This window comes from Cebidichthys violaceus, unplaced genomic scaffold (assembly GCF_023349555.1).
Source record: "Cebidichthys violaceus isolate CVI_PGR_0920_01 unplaced genomic scaffold, fCebVio1.0.p SCAF_31, whole genome shotgun sequence".
Taxonomy (NCBI): domain Eukaryota; kingdom Metazoa; phylum Chordata; class Actinopteri; order Perciformes; family Stichaeidae; genus Cebidichthys; species Cebidichthys violaceus.
Genome location: NW_027176495.1, coordinates 2,295,313 through 2,315,277, shown reverse-complemented (window position 1 = coordinate 2,315,277; position 19,965 = coordinate 2,295,313). Strand labels below are relative to the sequence as shown.

Below are 19,965 nucleotides of genomic sequence, written 5' to 3'. Positions count from 1 at the left end.
AATTACAACAGATCAAATAATTCCCACATTTTGAGAAGAAAAAAGACACTCCAGTGTGTCCTAATCTGTTACTGTCATAGCCTCGTGATGCTCATGCAGCAATGTCTCATAAAACAGAGACCTCATACTGCAGGTGATCGTGTTGACGTCTGACTGTCCTCTGTCTCGCAGGATGCGTCCACTGGTTCTGCTTTGTGTACTTGTGACCGTCTCCGTCACCCAGGCTCGTCCTCACCTCCCTCATGCCTCCTCAGAGCTGGTTGAGCTCATCAACAAGGCCGACACCACCTGGACGGTGAGTCACTATCTCTGCCGAGAGAGAGAGAGAGAGAGAGAGAGAGAGAGAGAGAGAGAGAGAGAGAGAGAGAGAGAGAGAGAGAGACAGAGACAGAGAGAGAGAGAGCTTTGATTTCTGTAATCTCTCACTTTGACTCCACCACTCTCGCTCCAGGCCGGACAGAACTTTCCCAACATCGACATCAGCTATGTGAAGGGACTGTGTGGGACTATACTGAATGGACCCAAGCTGCCAGAGGTGTAAGTTAGAGTGTGTGTGTGTGTGTGTGTGTGTGTGTGTGTGTGTGTGTGTGTGTGTGTGTGTGTGTGTGTGTCACATGCTTGAATCAGGTGACAGTCAGCAGGTTCATCTAATCTGCAGAGCTCAGTGACCGTCCTCTCTTGTTCAAGGGTTCACAGTACCGAGGGCGTAGAGCTTCCAGACAGCTTTGACGCGCGCCAGCAGTGGCCCAACTGTCCCACCATCCTGCAGATCAGAGACCAGGGCTCATGTGGGTCCTGCTGGGTGAGACAGACCGACAAAAAGACACAACGGCGGTTGATCGGTTGCTCCGTTTGAGGGAAACCAGAAGATATCTTGAACCGGTGTTCCCTTTGATTGATTTCCCACAGGCCTTTGGGGCGGCGGAGGCGATATCCGACAGGTTATGTGTCCAGAGCAGTGGGAAGGTCTCTTTGGAGATCTCTGCTGAAGATCTACTGTCCTGCTGTGATGAATGCGGCATGGGGTGAGTATTTGAGTAACAAAATGAGTGCATTCCAGGTCTTTTTACGACAGTGCCTATGGGGGTTTTATTTTTCTTGTGGACGCAGCTGTTTCGGTGGTTATCCCTCTGCTGCTTGGGAGTTCTGGGCCAAGAAAGGGCTGGTGACAGGAGGCCTGTACGGCTCCAACGTTGGTAAGAGTGAACTGATGTGGGTTTATACAGCCTTTCAGGAAGTAGTTAAAAGGAAGTACAGTCTGAGCTGAACCGATGGCGTGTTTGACAGGCTGCCGGCCCTACAGCATTGCTTCCTGTGAGCATCACGTGAATGGGACTCGTCCTCCTTGTCAGGGCGAAACGGAGACTCCTAAGTGTGAAGAGCAGTGCATTGATGGATACTCGCCTTCCTATCAGAAGGACAAACACTTTGGTACGGACCTCCTAAATGACCTAGCTACTTCCCCTCCCTACTGGGGCTTCTCTGTCACACATCCGTTTTGTTTTCCTCGTCTCCCTCTTCAGGCAAAAGCTCATACAGCGTCCCGTCCAAACAGGAGCAGATCATGACTGAGCTGTACAAGAACGGGCCTGTGGAGGCGGCTTTCTCTGTATATGCAGACTTTCTGCTGTACAAGACTGGTGAGGCCGGCTTGACTTTGTCTCCCGACTAGTACTCTGAAGCTGTATACTGTATGCTGTACACAGAATCCTCTCCTCAACACACGGCAGTATGCCAGCAGGCCGGAGAACTAAATCATTTACTACAACTGAAGCAGGTTCAATTGAAACTTGAAACCTTGTTTGACCTGCTTTATTAGTTTATTGTATACGTTGTCAAAGACACACAATCATTATGCCGGCCATGTTTGAATCCTACTATAGCGGTTCCCGACTAATAAAGCAGTACGTGACACCTTATCACATATTAATAAGGCCTTATTGTGGACATGAGGGGTGAGCAGTTCGACCAAAGAGGGGTTCTTCCTTCTTCATTATTGAGATAGAGGTATTCTGTATACAGCAAGAACAAAATAAGTAAGAAAAGGTCAACTTCAATTTGTGTAACTGTCCTGCAAAATATAAATGTGGAAAACCACCGCTGTTGTCCTTTAAAGCCTTTGTTGTTGCACTCGATGCTGCTCTGCTGTAGGTGTGTACCAGCATGTGACAGGTGACATGCTGGGCGGTCACGCCATCAAGATCCTCGGTTGGGGGGAGGAGAATAAGACGCCCTACTGGCTGGCTGCAAACTCCTGGAACAGTGACTGGGGAGACAAAGGTGAGACAAAACCAGGGTTTGAGACATCATGTTTCCTGGTCACTGACTCTTTATGTTACTCATACATTTGGCAGTGAGTGGTAATAAGTTTAAATCATGCGTTTGTGTCTTCTCATTTCAGGCTTCTTCAAGATCAAGCGTGGAAATGATGAGTGTGGTATCGAGTCAGAGGTGGTTGCAGGAATCCCACTGAACTAGATGAAATGAGTCCTGACTGCAGACCATCGTCTAATCAAGTCAATCAAGAACGATGTAAAGACCTTATTGTGAAAGACACTAAAGGACAAATAGAGAGAGATGTCATGCAATCAACGAGGAATAAATTGTGAAAGAAGAACTTCAGTGCTTGTTTTGTTATTGTTGTAGATAAATCACTTTGTTTAGCTCCAGTTTGTTCTCCAAATTAGATCATTTTTACAGCTTCACAAGTCTGTAATAAAAACAATCTGAAATGGTACAAGTGTGTCTTTTTGAGTTTATATTTGCATGTATGGAGATGTTATTGTCTGTTATGACCGGTGTGTTGTCATCAGGGCAGAACGTGGACTTAACGGGGATCAGGATAAGGACTTTTCCATTCTTACAAAGCTGGAATATGCAGGAAAGAGTTCTCACTCTGCTTCCATTTCTAGGAAACACAATGGGGACACTATTTTTACAGTCAGGTGCAAATTCAAATGTTCAAGAACAATTTTGCTCTTCATGCAACAAGAACACATAACTGATACTTACTTTGCTTAACAGTTTTCAGTTGTTTTTTTTCTGAAACTCCTGCAAGACGTGCAATTATTAATAACACCTAATTAATCTGTAGCAAAGCAAGAAACCCACTTTACTTATGAAACCCCCAACCTTGTTAAAAGTGGTCCAGAATGTGGCGGTAACGCACCTCATACGATTGTTGCCAACCGGCCGGCGTTAAATAACAAAGAAGAAGGGGACAGAACTGCGCATGCGTGCCCGTTAACGTCCATGTTTGTAGTCCGTCTGGTGAACACCCTTAATAACCCATCCTCATCCGTGGTGAAGGCGGACCGTTAACATGAGCTAAAGACGCCCTCTGACATCGGAGGCGTCTGTCTTTGAACATACGATCTTCGGCGGTGGTCTGACAGAAACCAGGAAGCAGCGGCAGCGGTTCCCGGAGGAAACGCCGCTGAATAAAGAGCCCTCCGGTGGATAGCGGCGTTTTTTCTGCCATCACTTGTCAGAGAGGCGATGGGACGTCTGGGAGCAAAGCAGCGGCAGTAGAACACACCGTTACCGTTATAGCTGGTGATGAAGGCAGGTTGTCAGGCATTACTGTACCTACTGTCCCCGTTGTGTCGCTTAAGAGGAGTCATTTAACCTCCCTAAGTAGCGTCAGCTAGCCGGTTAGCTTCTCTTCTGCAGCTAACTAGATAAGACAATAGCGATGCTGTTATCACATTCGGAGCTGTGGAGAACATATTGGGAGTGTGTTTCCAGGCCTTACACGGTGTTCATCTGCTCCCTCACGGCCGCACTGTACTATCTGTGGGGCCGCAAGAGTCAGGTCAGTCACTGTGGTAAAGGTCAGACAATGACCGCGCTACACACTGCTCTTCTTCTGCTCTTCTTCTATTCTTCTTCTACTCTTCTTCTATTCTTCTTCTTCTTCTTCTCTTCTTCTTCTTCTTCTGCTCTTCTTCATCTTTTCTTCTGCTCTTCTTCTGCTCTTCTTCTGTTCTTCTATTCTTCTTCTTCTTCTGCTCTTCTTCTGTTCTTCATCTTTTCTTCTGCTCTTCTTCTGTTCTTCTTCTGCTCTTCTTCTGTTCTTCTTCTGCTCTTCTTCTATTCTTCTTCTTCTGCTCTTCTTCTGTTCTTCTATTCTTCTTCTTCTTCTGCTCTTCTTCTGTTCTTCATCTTTTCTTCTGCTCTTCTTCTGCTCTTCTCATTTATTTAGTCAATATGTGTTTTGTTTGTTTGGTGTTACTGTATTTTATTTATGTGTCCTTGTTTAATATATCTGTCTCTTTTTAAGAACAACCCAACTATAAGTTGTCGATGCTCGATAACATAATTGAACATTAATAATAATAATAATAATAATAAATCATAGATGAAATGGACTATATACTGGACCTATAGTAATACTTGTTGACAGACACATTAATAATCACTTAAACGTGTTGCATTCAGAGTTATTGGTTATTTTCACTATTTGATTGATCGGCTTACCTTCTCAATTAGTCACGTTTTTGGATTGGTCTACAAAATACGATAAACACTTTGAAAAAATGTTAATTGCAATTTCCAAAAGCCAAAAAGCCCCAAAATATTATATAACGTTTACAATGATATCAAACTGTGATAGAGGACCTGCAGATGTTTGCTACTCTAACGAGATGAATGACTTTAACCTGAGTTAAACTTGATCATATGTCATCTACTCATGAGTGTTGGTTTAATACCACGTAATACTCATGTTGTAAACACACACACACACACACACACACACACACACACACACACACACACACACACCCTGCTTTCCAAGCTCCACACTCAGAACACACTATCTGGTGTTATAGGCATGCTTGTCTGTCACAACTACTAATGTCATGAAACCTGTGTTTTGTGGCCTTTTTATTTTTATGTTGTGTCTCCTACTCTCAGACCCCAGCCCTGGTCTCCAGCCAGGCTTTCAGTGCGTTCCTCTACAAGCACTGTCCTGTGGTGGCTGAGCACTTCAGTCCCACTCCGTGGTGCTGGGGAGGCCGGCTTCAAACGCTGGTCTGTGCCGTCCTCAAGTCCAGACCCCCCGTCACCTACCGCAAGTAGGACGAACCTCCTGCGGTTCCCAGTCATCCTGTTATCTTTTCTACAGCATCTATATCTATATATCTATAGATCTATATATATATAGATATATATATATATAGATATATATATATATATATCTATATATATATAGATCTATAGATATATATATATCTATATATATATATATATAGATATATATATAGATATATATATATATATATAGATATATATATATATATATATCTATATCTATATATATATAGATATATATCTATATATATATATATATATATATATATATATATATATATATATATATCTATAGATATATAGATATATATATATATATATATATATATATATATTTGATAGTGTTTAAGTGTGTGTGTGCTAGTAATCCCTTCATCCTTCAGTGAGCTGATAAGTACGGTTGATGGGGGTCAGATTTCTCTGGACTGGATGGACAATAAGGACAGTGCGACCTACCCAGAGTCCTCTACCCGTCCCACAGTGCTGATCCTCCCAGGCCTGACAGGAAACAGCAAGCAGTCCTATGTGCTGCATGCCCTCAACCAGGCCACCAGCCGCGGCTACAGGTCCCCCCCCCCCCCCCCTCTCTTTAACGATGAACTTCTTCAATGTCCAGCAGCTGCTGTAGCTGTGATCACAGACGTGTTTCTTTTTCCTCCAGATGTGTGGTTTTCAACAACAGAGGGCTCGGCGGGGAGGAGTTGCTGGTGAGTGCAATTATTACCTCATAATCTATGACCATGCCAGATTTAACTCTGCTGCTATTTACAAAACATTTTTGAAGAACTAGAGCAAAGAGCGCTCAGAGTGCAGCTGTGACCACCGCTGTAGCGTTTGACTGAAAACATACAAACCTCAACTCCAGACCGCAAGCGCTGCAAATGCATATTTCTCTCAAATTTAATATTTGTCTTACTGTCAAAAGATCCCGTGAAAAGACCAAAGTGAAGTGAGAACAATGAATTGAACAATTTATTGTTAAGTGTATCCAAAGCCTCGTATAGCTTCTGCTGAGTCTGTGCCAGAGATCTCCAAAAATCCATTATTAAGGCGTCAGTGAGCTCTACTGTGGATGGACATTGCCCTGGAATTTCTATTGAGAGACCAACTCAGCGTTGGTTTTGGTCTTTTCACTGGATTTGAAGGAGTTAAAAGTCAAAGTGTGGCTCTTGAACTCGGCGTATAACGCTCCTCCTCTGTCCCTCTGCTCGCTTCAGACGCCCGTCACCTACTGCGCAGCCAATACCTCCGACCTTGAGCATGTGGTGCAGCACATTAAAGGACTTTACCCGTCTGCCCCTGTGCTTGGTGCTGGTGTGTCTTTGGGAGGGTGAGTCGGTGCACGGTGTGATGGTTTCCGAGGGCTTCCATTTCTCTGATGAAAGTTATTTTATGGTGAAATTGATCCCATCTTTGTTTCCTCTCTGCCTTTGCCGTCGTCTTTTTCCTGTACCTGTCCCTCCCGTCACCCCGTCCAGCATGTTGTTGTTAAACTATCTGGCCCGTAAGCGCTCAGACTCCGGGATGGTGGCGGGTTTCACCATCTCAGTCCCCTGGAATGCGCTGAAGTCTGCCGCCTCGATGGAAGAGCCGCTCAACTGGCTGCTCTTCAACAGATACCTCACCGCGGGGCTGTGCAGCGCTGTCACCAGGTCGGATAAGTCGCATCTTCATGAACTCCTGTGGTTAGTTTAAACATGTGTTGACTCGGTTTACTAAGCACATGTTTCTCACAGGCACAGGAAGGTTCTGGAGAAAGTGGTGGACATCGACTATGTCCTGAAGGTACGGGCCGGTCTTTACATTCTGTCATAGTTTCCCCATTTCCTTTTCCAGTGTGCTTGATGTTTTCCTTTCCTTTCCATCTCCTCTGCTCTAGGCGCAGACTATCCGAGAGTTTGACGAACGCTTCACCTCTTTGCTGTTTGGTTATAAATCTTGCACGGACTATTACTTCGACGCCAGCCCGGACAATAAACTCCATAACACAGTGGTTCCCATCCTGTGTCTCAACGCTGCTGATGACCCCTTCTCTCCCCAACACGGTGAGTAATCAACATTAAACCCACTAAACGTTTTTAAAGTCTAGCTCACTAAAATCCTTTCCGATGTGCTTCCTGCTCGCCGCGCAGCCTTCCCGCTGACCACGATCCAGAGCCTGCCGAACGTGGCTCTGCTGTTGACGGCCCGCGGCGGACACATCGCCTTCCTGCAGGGTTTGTTTCCGCGGGGTGAAAGCTACATGGAGCGCCTGTTCGGCCAGTTTGTCCAAGCCGCCTTCGAGCACCCCACAGACATCAGGAAGGCGTGCGGCGTTAAGGACGAGCACCGGGGCTGATCGTCCCGCTCACCCCGCCGCTCTCGTCTGAACTCTGAACTCTAGGATCGCTGCCAGCCGAGGAGAAGATGAAGTCGCTGGCGTCATCGTCACAAAAAACAGCATCGCTCAGCTTTGCATGTCGTCGTCATACCACAGAAACGTTGGGTCTGCTCGATGTGCGCACAGAGAATGACCGACTGTATTGTACAATCATACGACCTCACTGCAGCGATGCTGCCTACCTCCTCCTCTTCTCAGGTTCTCTTCTCATGAGCAGTCAAAGGAGATTTAAAAACAAGCAGTGCATCGCTAAGTCAATGCCTAATGTTGCATCAATACACACGAAAAACATCTATATTTATATATTGGTTTAAAAGAAGTCAGTAGACTGTAAATTGATTTGAATCATGTTTCTCTCTTGGAGCACTGTAGTGTGTTGAAACCAAAATGCACAATTATTGATAGAACATGAGTTTTAAGTTTAAACACTATTTGAAAAATGTAATTTTAAATAGAAATGAACAGAATGTGAAAATAGCAGTGATAGAGATCTGCTGTTTGTGTTCCTTACAGTGTGTAACATTCCTCACAGGATTACCCCCCCCCCCCCCGCTGACAGTCTTACTGAAACTGTTGGTCTCAACCTGAAAACAAGCCGCCATGAAGGAAACACTCACGGCGTTGTAAGATAGCTTCACCGTCCCAGTCAGAAATGTGAAGGTGTTGTGTGCTTGTATATGCTTTTTTGCAGTGTGCTTGGTTGCCATGTAAATTATGCAGAACATCAGAGGTGGAAAAAGCTGACGCTGTAAAAAGTACTTGAGGTATTATGTACCCGCTGTCAATAATTTAATAGCGTTTTTTTTGAATTTGTGCTGTTCTCTGCCTTTTGTTCCCCCACTGATGCACATTGGGTAGTGGGCAAGAGATCCCATCCAGTCGGTAGTTGGAGGTTTAGTCACTGATGAGCTGAATGTCTTAACATTAGTGGAGAACATGTAGAGGGTTTTTATTATGTGAGTGTGTGTAACACCAACAGTGCACTGATGAATCAAACGCATCATTTTATAACGACGACACCAACGGGACTTTATTATTATTATGTTATTGTTACTAGGAGCTGTGTTACAGAAGTGTGAAGCTCACAGCAGCAGATGTTGGTAATTGTTGGCTTTATTTGCTCATCAGCTCTTTGCAGATGTTAACCACTTTCACTTCACTTTAATTGATGTGTTTTTAATGGACAAATCCTTTTGTATTTGTTTCCACTTCCCTTCTGTTGGAGTTCTTTAACCACAGTTCAGACCGTTAGCCTTCATCTGAAAGAGCTTTGGGCATTACGAACAGTCTGTTTGGTTTTTGTGAATTCCACTTGGATTAAAGAATGATAAAAACACAAATTGAAATCTACGTTTGTGATTGAACATCTGGAAGTGGTTGTAAACTGAAGACGTCCGTAGAACTCGGTCTCACAGGTCGTAGCAGCACCTGATCCAGTCTGGCCTGGTTTCTATTAACATAAATCACCATATTGGTCCTAATGGAAGAAAGTCACACACACACACACACACACACACACACACACACACACACACACACACACACACACACACAGCCAGGCACCGAGTTCCCTCCTGTTCCACAGCTGAAATCCGAGAACCTTTTGTCTGTGTCGTTTATTAACCAGACAGAGTATCAATAATTAACTGTGAACAATAAAGGCCCACGCCCTCTGTCACAATGCTAACCCTTCAGCCTCATTTAGGTTGATTTAATGACGCCGGGGCCTGGAAAACATCCAGCGTTTACTCTGTGGAAAAACCTAATGAGGTAGGCAGCGTCCAACTGTGGCAGATATAATCAGAGTTGTCCTGGTTGCCCTCAGCTCCAGCTGTCACGTATGTGAACGTGACTCTCACTGAGATCATGTCATGAAGAGATTGTCTTTGAAAAACTGGATCTTTTTCCTCGGTTTACAAAAATACGAAAGTAGAAGAATTCTCTTCCCCTTTCTGTCATCTTGACTTTCTCATTATTGACTCATGCCTCCACTCTGGTTGTATAATACATCACAGCTAAATGTCGCAGAAATCACAACTCAGCAGTTGTTTTCAAGTCAAAAACAAACCCAGCAGGATACACAGACCTCTGAGAGACAACAATACAATGCATCGAAATCACGCTACAAAAAATCTGGTTCAAATGTGCATTTTGGCAGCTGAGCATAATTTTTTCACACTCCAAATTTAGCTTTTTCCAGTCCATCCTCCTCCTCCTCCTCCTCCTCCTCCTCCTCCTCTTCCTCCTGCCTGTGTACCTCTACCTGGTATGATGGGAGGAGCCTCAGGTCATCGTTAATGATTCAACACCAGAGCTGTTGAGATTGACAGATAGACAACGAGGAAAAGATTGAGGGTGAGACAGAGAGAGAGAGAGAGAGAGAGAGAGAGAGACGAAGAGAAGACAACATAGTAGAAGCTGAAGAGCAGACATGGCAATGCAAGCTGAGAAAGAAGCTGAGAAAGTGTGCGGCGCTAGAAGATGAAGTAATGCTAAAGAGAGGTTGCAGACTGCATGTTTGTATCTGCTCAGGTGTGTCTGGGGGTCAAGCAGGTCTCTGCTATCGAACACAGTGAATACTCCACAGCTGGGAGTGGATCTCGTGAGCGGTTCAGGGTGATCATTCGGCTCCTATGATCCATGCGGCCTTTATAGGCTGGACAGACATTCATCTACTCTCCTGATCCACACACAGCCTGCAGGTGAGTGTGTCGACGTATCACTCGTGACTTTGACAGTTGGATGTCATGGTGCCAAAACGGGACGGCTCCATGTGTTTGAAGTGCAAACGTTGAACTTTTGCAGGCTTGTAAACAGCAGAATAAACCTTTTTTTATTCATGGCTTCTCTCAGAGAGGCGATGCAGTTGTTGTCTATTAAGTGAAAAGATGATGATCTGCATGAGCCAGAAAGCCCAAATATCCAGTGGAAGAGTTCTTCTTGAACACATCATCTCTCCTGTTTTCTATCACAGAGCCTCTAATGAGTATTCCAGCTGTAGTTACACTTGGCCATGAATTACTAATCAGACAGTACGGAGTGTACATTGCCAGTATCAGTAAAATGGTGACCAGTCGGTTCATCATGTGGCTCCTGTGCAGCTGACTAGCAGACAGAAATAACCCCCCCTTTTTAAGTTGTCTCTGCTAATTTCTCATTTCCCGTTCTCTCCTGGAATCAGTTGCTGGATGAATCACTGCTACGATCAACGTTAAACATATCTGTCAAACCCGATAGACTTTCAGAGAAATATCTCAGTATTTTGTAGCCATTGCGTCACCGAAATAAAAGAATAAATGAATGAAAACAGCCGATACACAACCAGCGGTTCTAGTGAGTGGTTCTCCTTCTTTACTTGTTGACCAGCAGGCTCTAAAGGTTCTCATCACAATGAGTTGTCTTTATTTATGGCTGCAATTCAAGCTTTCAAATAATGTTTGCCCACAGAGCTGCCTCTCTCTGTGTGTGTGTGTGTGTGTGTGTGTGTGTGTGTGTGTGTGTGTGTGTGGCAGGTTAATAAAACTCCCCAAGGCTAATTTGACCTTCTAGCATGTAGTTACACGTTTCTTGCTGTTGTTGCTGCTGCTGCCATTGTGTTCCCTGTAACATTGTAAAACCTTCAAACATTCCCTTTCCTGCAACTCAGGCCTGTTGAGTCCTGGCGCTGCAGCTGCATTGTGTCATGTGCTGGACTGGATTATTATGTTGTTGATAGTGAATCATTGGTGTGATGGAAAATATCACATCCAATCTAGGTGACAGCTGCAAAGATTTTCTTTTCAAGAACCCAATGTTCTTATTCAACTCACCTTCTGCCCAGACTTGCATCAAAGACACATCTTCAAAAGTAGAACAGGAGACTTTTTTTTTCTATTGCTCAGCGACTTTATGATTACCTTCAACGTAATGTCTAATCTCAGTGCTGTCCAATGTCCAGGGTGAGGCAGCGGGTAACTGGGGAGGGGTCACGTGACGAGGCAAACAGCTCGTCCACCCGCTGGACTGTGTGTGTGTGTGTGTGTGTGTGTGTGTGTGTGTGTGTGTGTGTGTGTGTGTGTGTGTGTGTGTGTGTGTGTGTGTGTGTGTGTGTGTGTGTGTGTGTTTAGGATATTGGTCCTGTAACCTTGTGTTTGTATTGATCGTGAAGGTTCATTCATTTGTTACTACCTTTGCTCTAGTCTCAAACGTAAACACTACATTTTACAGCGGAGGCTGTTAATGTCACATTATTGCAGAAGCAAACAAACAGGGAGAGCAAAGAAATATCTCTCAGTCTGAAATAAGTGAGCGAATAATGAAGGTTTTTAACAGCGTCTGTCAACAGATCTTTAGCACAAGCTGGCAGGGTGTGCCAGCGCTCAGAAAGCACCCCGTTGACTGTCCTTCATTAGTCTGCATTATTCAGCGGGGCTCTTGCTGTGTGCAGGCAGGGCAGTAGAGTTCAGTGCCTTGGGAAAAAGGCATCAGTAATCAGTATAGTTACATACAGTAGAAATATGATAGAGGGTTTGTGTGTCTGCACACAGCATCTTCATCTTCATCTTCATGTCTGTGTCCCGATGCCTGCCTACCATTGAGCGTGCTGCAGCTAATCTTCACTCCACTGGTTCCTTATCATCTTCATTTCTTTGGATTTTTTTTTAGTCATGGAGAAGCAGCTAGAGGAGCTGAAGCAGCAGCTCGAAAAACAGTGTATGATCAACCAGGAGCTGCAGAGGCAAAACAAAGACCTGGGTGAGTCCAGTCCTATCTCTATTAATTACATCAACGAGTAGCTTTGACCCATTAGACCACACCTCCACGGTTACACTAACACGCTTCTGAGGAATTGAATTGCTCACTATCTGCAACTACTAGAACACCACACACACACATATCGGCTGACATTAGCTCATCCTATATATATATATATACTGTATATATATACTGTATATATATACTGTATATATATATATATATATATATATATATATATATATATATATATATATATATATATATATATATATATATATATATAGTACCGGTGTGTGTTGGCACCAGAGAGCGCTGACAGACTGTCTTATGAATGTTTATGTTAAGACAGAACTTGCACAACGGCAGCATGTTTGGTACATTAAGTATTGTTTTTTCTGCTTTTATTGTCATAGAACAACGACTGCAGGAGAAAGAAAAACTTTTGCAGGAGCTGAACGGTCAATATGATGATCTGGGTAAGAGGCCCCGATAGGCAGCAGGGACATGAAGAAGGCGACCTTTGATACAACATTCAGCAGCAGACATGTACAGTTAATGCATTCCACTGTTTGTCCGTCTCAGAATTTCCCTCTCAGAGCGGTAATGAGATTGAACCGGAGGTCAGGAAGAGCCGTGCGGCTGTCATCGCCTCTGAACCGCTCCCCGAGACCCTGGAGATTACTCGCAAGAGGGTCAAGAAAATGGCCAGGTTGGTAATTAGTCCTGCTGAGGCAGAATATCCCGTTTATGTCAGGCTGCTCAGGGCTTTTTCATTTGCAGCGTTGACAAATCTAATAGGATTTCCTCTCCTGCACGCCAAAGACCTAAAAAATGCATGATGGGTTTGCATGTTGTGTGGGAGCATTTCAAAGACGGCTTCTCTCATCAGCGAGACGAATCTGATCGTCAAAGCCATCCAGAAGAACGACTTCCTGAGCCGCCTCGACGATGAGCAAACCGCCATGATGGTGGATCTCTTAGCGGTGTCCAGCTTCAAACCGGGTGATGATGTCATCAAAGAGGGCTCAGAAGGAGACAGCATGTACATAGTAGCAGGTGGGGACACGTCCCGGTGTCTGTGTGTGTGTGTGTGTGTGTTGTGGTCGTCCTGCTGTGGCTGAGTGTGACGGAGGATTTGAGTTTGATTTGAAAACCCTTTAATTAAACACTTTAATTTAACACATTTCTCCATGAAGCAACTTTCTCTTCCTTCCACCGTTTAGCCGGCGAGCTCCTTGTCACTCAGGCAGGCCGAAGCCTCCGCAGCCTGACCACTGGAGACGTGTTCGGGGAACTGGCCATCTTGTACAACTGCAAGCGGACAGCAACAGTCAAAGGTCAGGCCCTGTGACGGCGCCTCTTGAAGGACATGCAGATTCATTCATTTTCATAGTATCGGTAGAAACAGTGCATGTGTTTTTTTTGTGGTAGCATGGGTTAGTTGTGTTTTTGTATGAGACACTATAAGACAGGACAAATGGTTGCATCTGTGTGGTTTCAATTTTCTTTCATTGAAGTCCATAACAGCCTTTTTTTAAATGTAGGAAAGCCACACAGTTAACAGTCTTAACTGCTCGTCACTTTCACTGGTTGCAGCAAAGACAGCAGTGCGTCTGTGGAGCATGGAGCGACAGACCTACAGGACGATCATCACCAACAAGTCCAAGAAGAAGCGGGAGGAGCTCATGGGCTTCCTGAAGACGTGAGTTTAAGATGAAGACGTTGAATATCCTGTTTGGTGCTTTCCTGTTACGTCACACTGCCGTAGAGTGACTGCTTGACTCAACGGACCATGTAACAGCTACTTCTGTCTCTGCTGCGTCGTTGTCTGTATGCTGACACAGGTCTCACACCCTGAAGGACCTGAATGATGTCCAGCTGTCCAAAATAATTGACTCTATGGAGGAGGTGTGTACTTAGATGTCCCACTGTGAACTATGTGTGTTCCAAGTGATTGTTACTCATGTGAAAACAAAGCAGAAATCCAGTTTTGGTGAGCTATTGAACATTTTCAAATTGTTGCTGACATATTTTAAATCTCAGCAGCCTGAAAGAGGACATTTTCAAGACACTTGGTGTAATGTTTGTGGCTTTGTTGTCCTGTACATTACATTTATTTTCACCTAAGACTTATTTGATAACGTTTTGTATATGAATATGACATGTGGTGTTCTTCTTTAGGTGAAGTACCAGGACAAAGACGTTATAGTTCGAGAAGGAACAGAAGCAAACACCTTCTACATCATCCTCAAAGGAGAGGTGTGGTGTCACATTGTGTGGATGCACACTCTTATTTGAATGTTTCAGACCTCTTCCTCCCGCTCACGTGTGTTTCCCCCTCAGGTCCTGGTGACCAAGAACGTGAACGGGCATCAGAAGCATATCCGTAGGATGGGGAAAGGGGAGCATTTCGGGGAACAGGCCCTCATACGGTAACCATGGCAACACATGCCTCCTGTGCTCCTGTGAGGAGACCTGTGCAGCGTCCACTGCTCTGTGCACCTTCTGCTGCCTGCTGTCCTCTCTGACATTACGGTTTTAACCTGACAGTTATCTTCTAAACGTGAGAAACGAGAACCCTGGATGTTTCCTTAAAATCAGCCAAGTTGTGGTAAATGGTACAAAATCCCAAACATTTTGCAAACAAAAAACCAACATGAAAACCAAAAGCATTGTATGTGATCTAGGGTACAGTAACAGACTCATTGGTTTGATTATATACAGGTGATATTGGCTTTTTAATATAACGAAAATCAAATATCCTGCAGCTAGTGTTCTTTGCCTCTAATCAGCATTTAATTGTTCTGTTGGGAGGTTGTTTAGATGTAGATGTGTGCAGCATAAACATCAATGGATTAATAAATATGCAACGCGGGAATGTGCTGTGAAAAGCCTGTACATCCAGAAACCATGTTCCGGTTTATTCATGTCGAAAATGAGTCCCGTTGCTGCAAAACAAAAACTTAAACACGATGTCATCGATGTCTGACACGCTCAGCATTGTGTATGAGCAGTAATGACACACGGCTTCTCTGAGTTCACGTGTGCAATCTTTCTCCTCCTGCAGGGAAGTGTTGAGAACTGCCACTTGCAGCGCTGACGGCCCGGTCACCTGCTTCTCCATCGACAAGGAGTGAGTCCGGCTCGACGCTCAATGTTCCCGTCCGGTCAGGCTGTAGCTGCCGGGCAGGAAGATCCGTGACAGAATTCCTCCAGTGCATTAGTTCTCCGTCATGTTGTGTTCACTGCATGTTTCACTCACAACGTCTTTCCTTTAGGGTGTTTGAAGAGACGATTCCCATAGAACACCTCGAGCTGTTTGACGAGTACGTACAGCAGAACACTTTTCCTTTCATAACCATGCATCTTTTGAGCCTGGCTGACAACAGTGTGATGTGTAATAGACTGTCCTGATTCATTTGGTTTTCACTCCCAGCTCCAAAGTGCTCCAGGAGGCACAACAAGCTCCAGAAAAGTCGAGGTGAGTGGCTGTAGATGATGAGACTGGATGGATCCAGGCCCAAAGATGAAACACAATCATTATGAATCACATAAGCGAGCTTCTTGAAGTGAAATAGCATTTGTTTAAAGTTATCTGTCTGTCTCGATCAGTCCCGGGTCCACTCTGAGGTTTAAGGACCTGGTCCCGGTGCTGTACCAGGAGGGTCGCTATCAAGGAGATCCGGTCACGCTTGGAGTCGGAGGGTTTGGCCGTGTTGAGCTGGTGAGTGTTTGTCTTGTTTAAGCGCCGTTTCAATATTTGCTGGAATATAAAATGCATTTGTTCCCTTATGAAAAACCATATTGAGACACATTAATAGTTTAGTGATTGTTTTTGCTCCTTTTAAGATGACCACTGTGAATCATGGGACATATTATGCTATGAAGCGGGTCAGCAAGAAGCACATTGTTGCCAAGAGACAGGAGGAGCACATGCTGTTTGAGAAGAAGATCCTTAAAGCCATCCAGTGTGACTTCATCGTCAGGTATCACAGACACACAGTCACCATCATTCAGTCACAGCACATCCAGCTTAATGCACAGATAGGTTGGAGGTGGGAGTTGGTCTTTAATCCAGCTTTTGTCTCTCTCTGCAGGCTTCATGCTGCTTTTAAAGACTCGCGGTACATCTACATGGTCATGGAGTTCTGTGTGGGAGGAGAGATCTGGACCAAACTCAAAGAAGTGTGAGAAAACACAGACAGCAACTCATTTCCTCATTTAGACGTTTGTTCACGCAGAACGTTGGGGTGCGCTGTTGTGTGAGGTGGAATTAGTCCTCAGTGTAAACCAGCGGCATATTATGGGAAACAATTTATTGCTTTTATTACATCTTGAGATCAACACTTAAAACACATACACTGACGTTGCACAGAGCTATACAGCTGCTGCTGTTTCCCACAGCGATCTACAGTGACAACAGTGACATAAACCTCTGCTCTCCAGAGCCGAAGGAAAATATCAGTAACAGAAAGTGATAAGAAGGTCATACATTCGTTTGAAACCAAATTAAAGCGAGCAAAGTTGTTGGAGAGTCTTCCATGTCTGTGATTTCAGGGGGCGTTTCGACGAGCCCATCGCTGTGTTCTGCACTGCCTGTGTGGTGGAGGCCTACGCCTACCTCCACAAGAAGAACATCATGTACAGAGACCTGAAGCCGGAGAACCTGATGCTGGACATAAAGGGCTATGTCAAACTGGTGAGTGCTCATCTGTGTATGTGTGTCCATCTCTGTCCTCTTAACTCACCAGTGTTTTCTCATGCAGTGTGTGTGTGTGTGTGTGTGTGTGTGTGTGTGTGTGTGTGTGTGTGTGTGTGTGTGTGTGTGTGTGTCTTTTTTTGCAGGTGGACTTTGGCTTTTCCAGGGAGTTGGTGCGTGGAGAGAAAACCTATTCGTTTGTGGGTACTCCTGAGTACATGCCCCCCGAGATCATCAAGAACCAGGGACATGACTTTGCAGTGGACTTTTGGTCCCTTGGCATCCTGATCTATGAGCTGCTGGTGGGAAGGTAATACGTCTCCATCGGCCCCTATATGGAAGAAAGCATTTCTGCTGTCCTGTGAGGTTTATATCGGACCAGCACTTATTAATAAATTACCTACGATTACAATTTTCAAGCAAAAGAATGATCGTATGTCACAAGAGAGTCACACACATGTGAACCAGTAGATGGCAGTAGGGAGATGTGTCTGACTTCTGCACAATCCGTTCTCTGCAGTCGCAGGTTCCCAGCAGCAACTAGAAGGTTTTATTTTTGAAAGATTCAAACAACATCACGATTCTCTCTTTTCATCTCGTCAGCCCTCCCTTTTCAAGTTCAGAGCCTCAGAAGATTTATGCCAAAATTTTGGACGGGGTGCTCAAGTACCCACCGTACATGAGTGAGGCAGCCAAGTCCATAATCAGCAAAATGTGCAGGTGAGACGAATATGTTGACTCAAGTTTTATATGATGATAGTTACTCCCAGTGCATGAAATATGCAACACACCTGTATATGAATACACCATCATAATATGCACTTGTATTTTTTATGACTGTTTTGAATGCAAATTTCTTAAAAAGTGGAATGAATAAAACGACGTCTTGTGTTTGTGATCGCAGACCTCGGCCGGGTCAGAGGTTAGGAAACACCAAGAACGGAATCAAAGACGTCCGGCACCACAGGTAACTATGGCAACATGTCACTCGTTTGGGTGTTTGATAGCGAAACGTATGCGACGCCTCATAAACCTTTGTCTTATCGTCTCGTCTCTACTGCTGACTGGCTTCCTCTCTCTCATTGTGTGTGGAGTGTAATCGTTCTTCTCGTCCCTTCAGGTGGTTCAGCAGCATGAACTGGCACAAGCTGCGCGTGGGTCAGCTCGACGCCCCCACAGTCCGGCTCATACGCAAGGCAAGTCACACCTGTAGCTGAGATGGGTTTAAGGAGAACAGAAGCAGAAAACAGGTTCACTCTGCGGACGTTTCTAAGACGTACTGACATTTTAAATCCCTTCAGGGTCAGGTTGGTTATTCACTTCAAACCTCTCTGCACAGACAGGCAGGGAGGGACACGTGTTGTTAATAACTGACTGTGTATTGAATGTATCCACACTAGTTCAATGAGCTATGACTTGTTCCTCCTTCAGGGCCCCAGCTACATCAACTTCGATCGGTTCCCTCTCGATCAGACCAAGGCGGACGAGGAGTTCTCTGGCTGGGATCGTGACTTCTGATGAGGATCACCTACAGGTGGAGCCACGTCACTAATTTGATTATTAAAATTGGAGTGGAAGCCGGTGAAAATGTTTATTCAAGCTTCTCTGTTGTCATAGAGACGCATCATCTTAAGTGGCAGAAATATACAGATGAGTCGAGAGATGAAACGCAGTGCAGGGAGATTGGGCGCCTGATGAAGAGGTGCTGTTGACATCATCCACACAACACTCTTTACTGATTAGAATGAAACACCGTCCATGGGCTCGCTAGTCATGTTGTACAATCAGTGCAGCTCTTACCGAGTCTGACGATACAATTCATACTGATGTCATGTTTGTATTGTTCTGTTGGATCCGTGTTCGTTTTAGAGATAAAACATGCTTAATAACTGCTTTTAGCAAAGTTGGTAAATGCTTTAATATTGTGAAAGACGTTTGTCTTTATTTTTTGTAAACTGCCTTTCTTGAGGAGTTTCTCCTGTTTTTGGATAATCTGTCCCCTTTATGTACGGTATGCAGATTATTTTCAGGCACCTTGATTGTATCTTAAAAAGATCATAGAACGTCCAACATTTCTACTTGACTCTTTAGTAAATAAAAGTGCTCTTTTGTGCTCGAGCTAGCAGTGTTTGTTTGCTTGTGTATCACAATCAAATCCCAAATGTGTGAAACGGTGCACACTTTTTTGTTGTTGTGCCCAAATCCCACACATGGACTAGAGTCAGCAATGAAGCAATGAGGACGATTATCTGAAGGGTGAGACGTCCACAGGTTCATTCTCATTGATTGCAGCTGATTGTTGGGCTCCGGAGGGGACAGCTGTCTGACACGGCAGCAGGAGGAAGGAGTCGCTTTCTTCCTTCCAATCAATGCCGCTGAATTTCCTACTGAGTCTCTTTTTCCACAACAGAAAAAAAAAACCCTCACATCAAAGCATTCATATCGTCCAAAGAGGAAAGATACTTCAGCAGATGTTAGAACACCTTCTAGTGTAGAGTAGAATGCGTCGTGGCTCAGAGGATATTCAGTAGTTCAAAGAGATGAACTCTGCTTTCCTGCATGAGCAGGATCAACATGTGTTTCCTGCATAGTACAGCTTGTGTTATTCTATGAGATTATTTGCTGTCAACAAATCCCATGAATATCATATAGAATAAGTGTATAGAAACAGCAAAATATGAACTTCCTCAATTGCAGAAATAATGTATTTTCTCTTGCTTGAGGTGGTTTTTGCATCTGATGCATTAAATGGAATATGGAAACTTCTTTGCCAAATAAATACTGACACTGAGCACTCTAGATTTAAGGAATGCTAATCATGCTGGAGCTGGGGACTATTTTCAGCCGTGGATGAATACACATTTCCTACTAATGTGCAGCACCGGGATGGTTTATGGTGGATTGACTCACTGACCTAGGTTCCAGGTTCAGTGTGACTTTTTAATCATGTTTGGACAACAATGGATGTCTATGGTTCAGAAGAATGAGACGCTCCTCGTTAGTGGGATTCATTCATTGTTGGTTTTGGTCTTTTAATGAGATTTACTGACTATAA

The 19,965-nt window shown here is 44.4% G+C and overlaps 1 protein-coding gene across 1 annotated transcript; it reads left to right on the top strand.

The window, feature by feature from the left end:
• Positions 1 to 157: 157 nt before the first annotated feature.
• Positions 158 to 19,028, top strand: LOC137882264 (uncharacterized). Its single transcript, XM_068724462.1, is given in 39 exon segments — positions 158 to 295; positions 452 to 537; positions 688 to 802; positions 910 to 1,025; positions 1,111 to 1,196; positions 1,288 to 1,431; positions 1,524 to 1,640; positions 2,152 to 2,280; positions 2,402 to 2,477; positions 3,693 to 3,814; positions 4,925 to 5,078; positions 5,478 to 5,660; positions 5,756 to 5,801; positions 6,312 to 6,424; positions 6,573 to 6,746; positions 6,831 to 6,879; positions 6,974 to 7,139; positions 7,227 to 7,427; positions 12,119 to 12,208; positions 12,625 to 12,704; positions 12,794 to 12,924; positions 13,101 to 13,267; positions 13,435 to 13,548; positions 13,808 to 13,913; positions 14,056 to 14,119; positions 14,393 to 14,470; positions 14,555 to 14,643; positions 15,279 to 15,344; positions 15,490 to 15,537; positions 15,648 to 15,692; positions 15,824 to 15,935; positions 16,061 to 16,197; positions 16,309 to 16,398; positions 16,769 to 16,910; positions 17,057 to 17,220; positions 17,514 to 17,630; positions 17,815 to 17,877; positions 18,031 to 18,106; positions 18,342 to 19,028. Coding segments are annotated over 39 exon segments (4,266 nt in total). The 5' UTR covers positions 158 to 172; the 3' UTR covers positions 18,429 to 19,028.
• Positions 19,029 to 19,965: the final 937 nt, after the last annotated feature.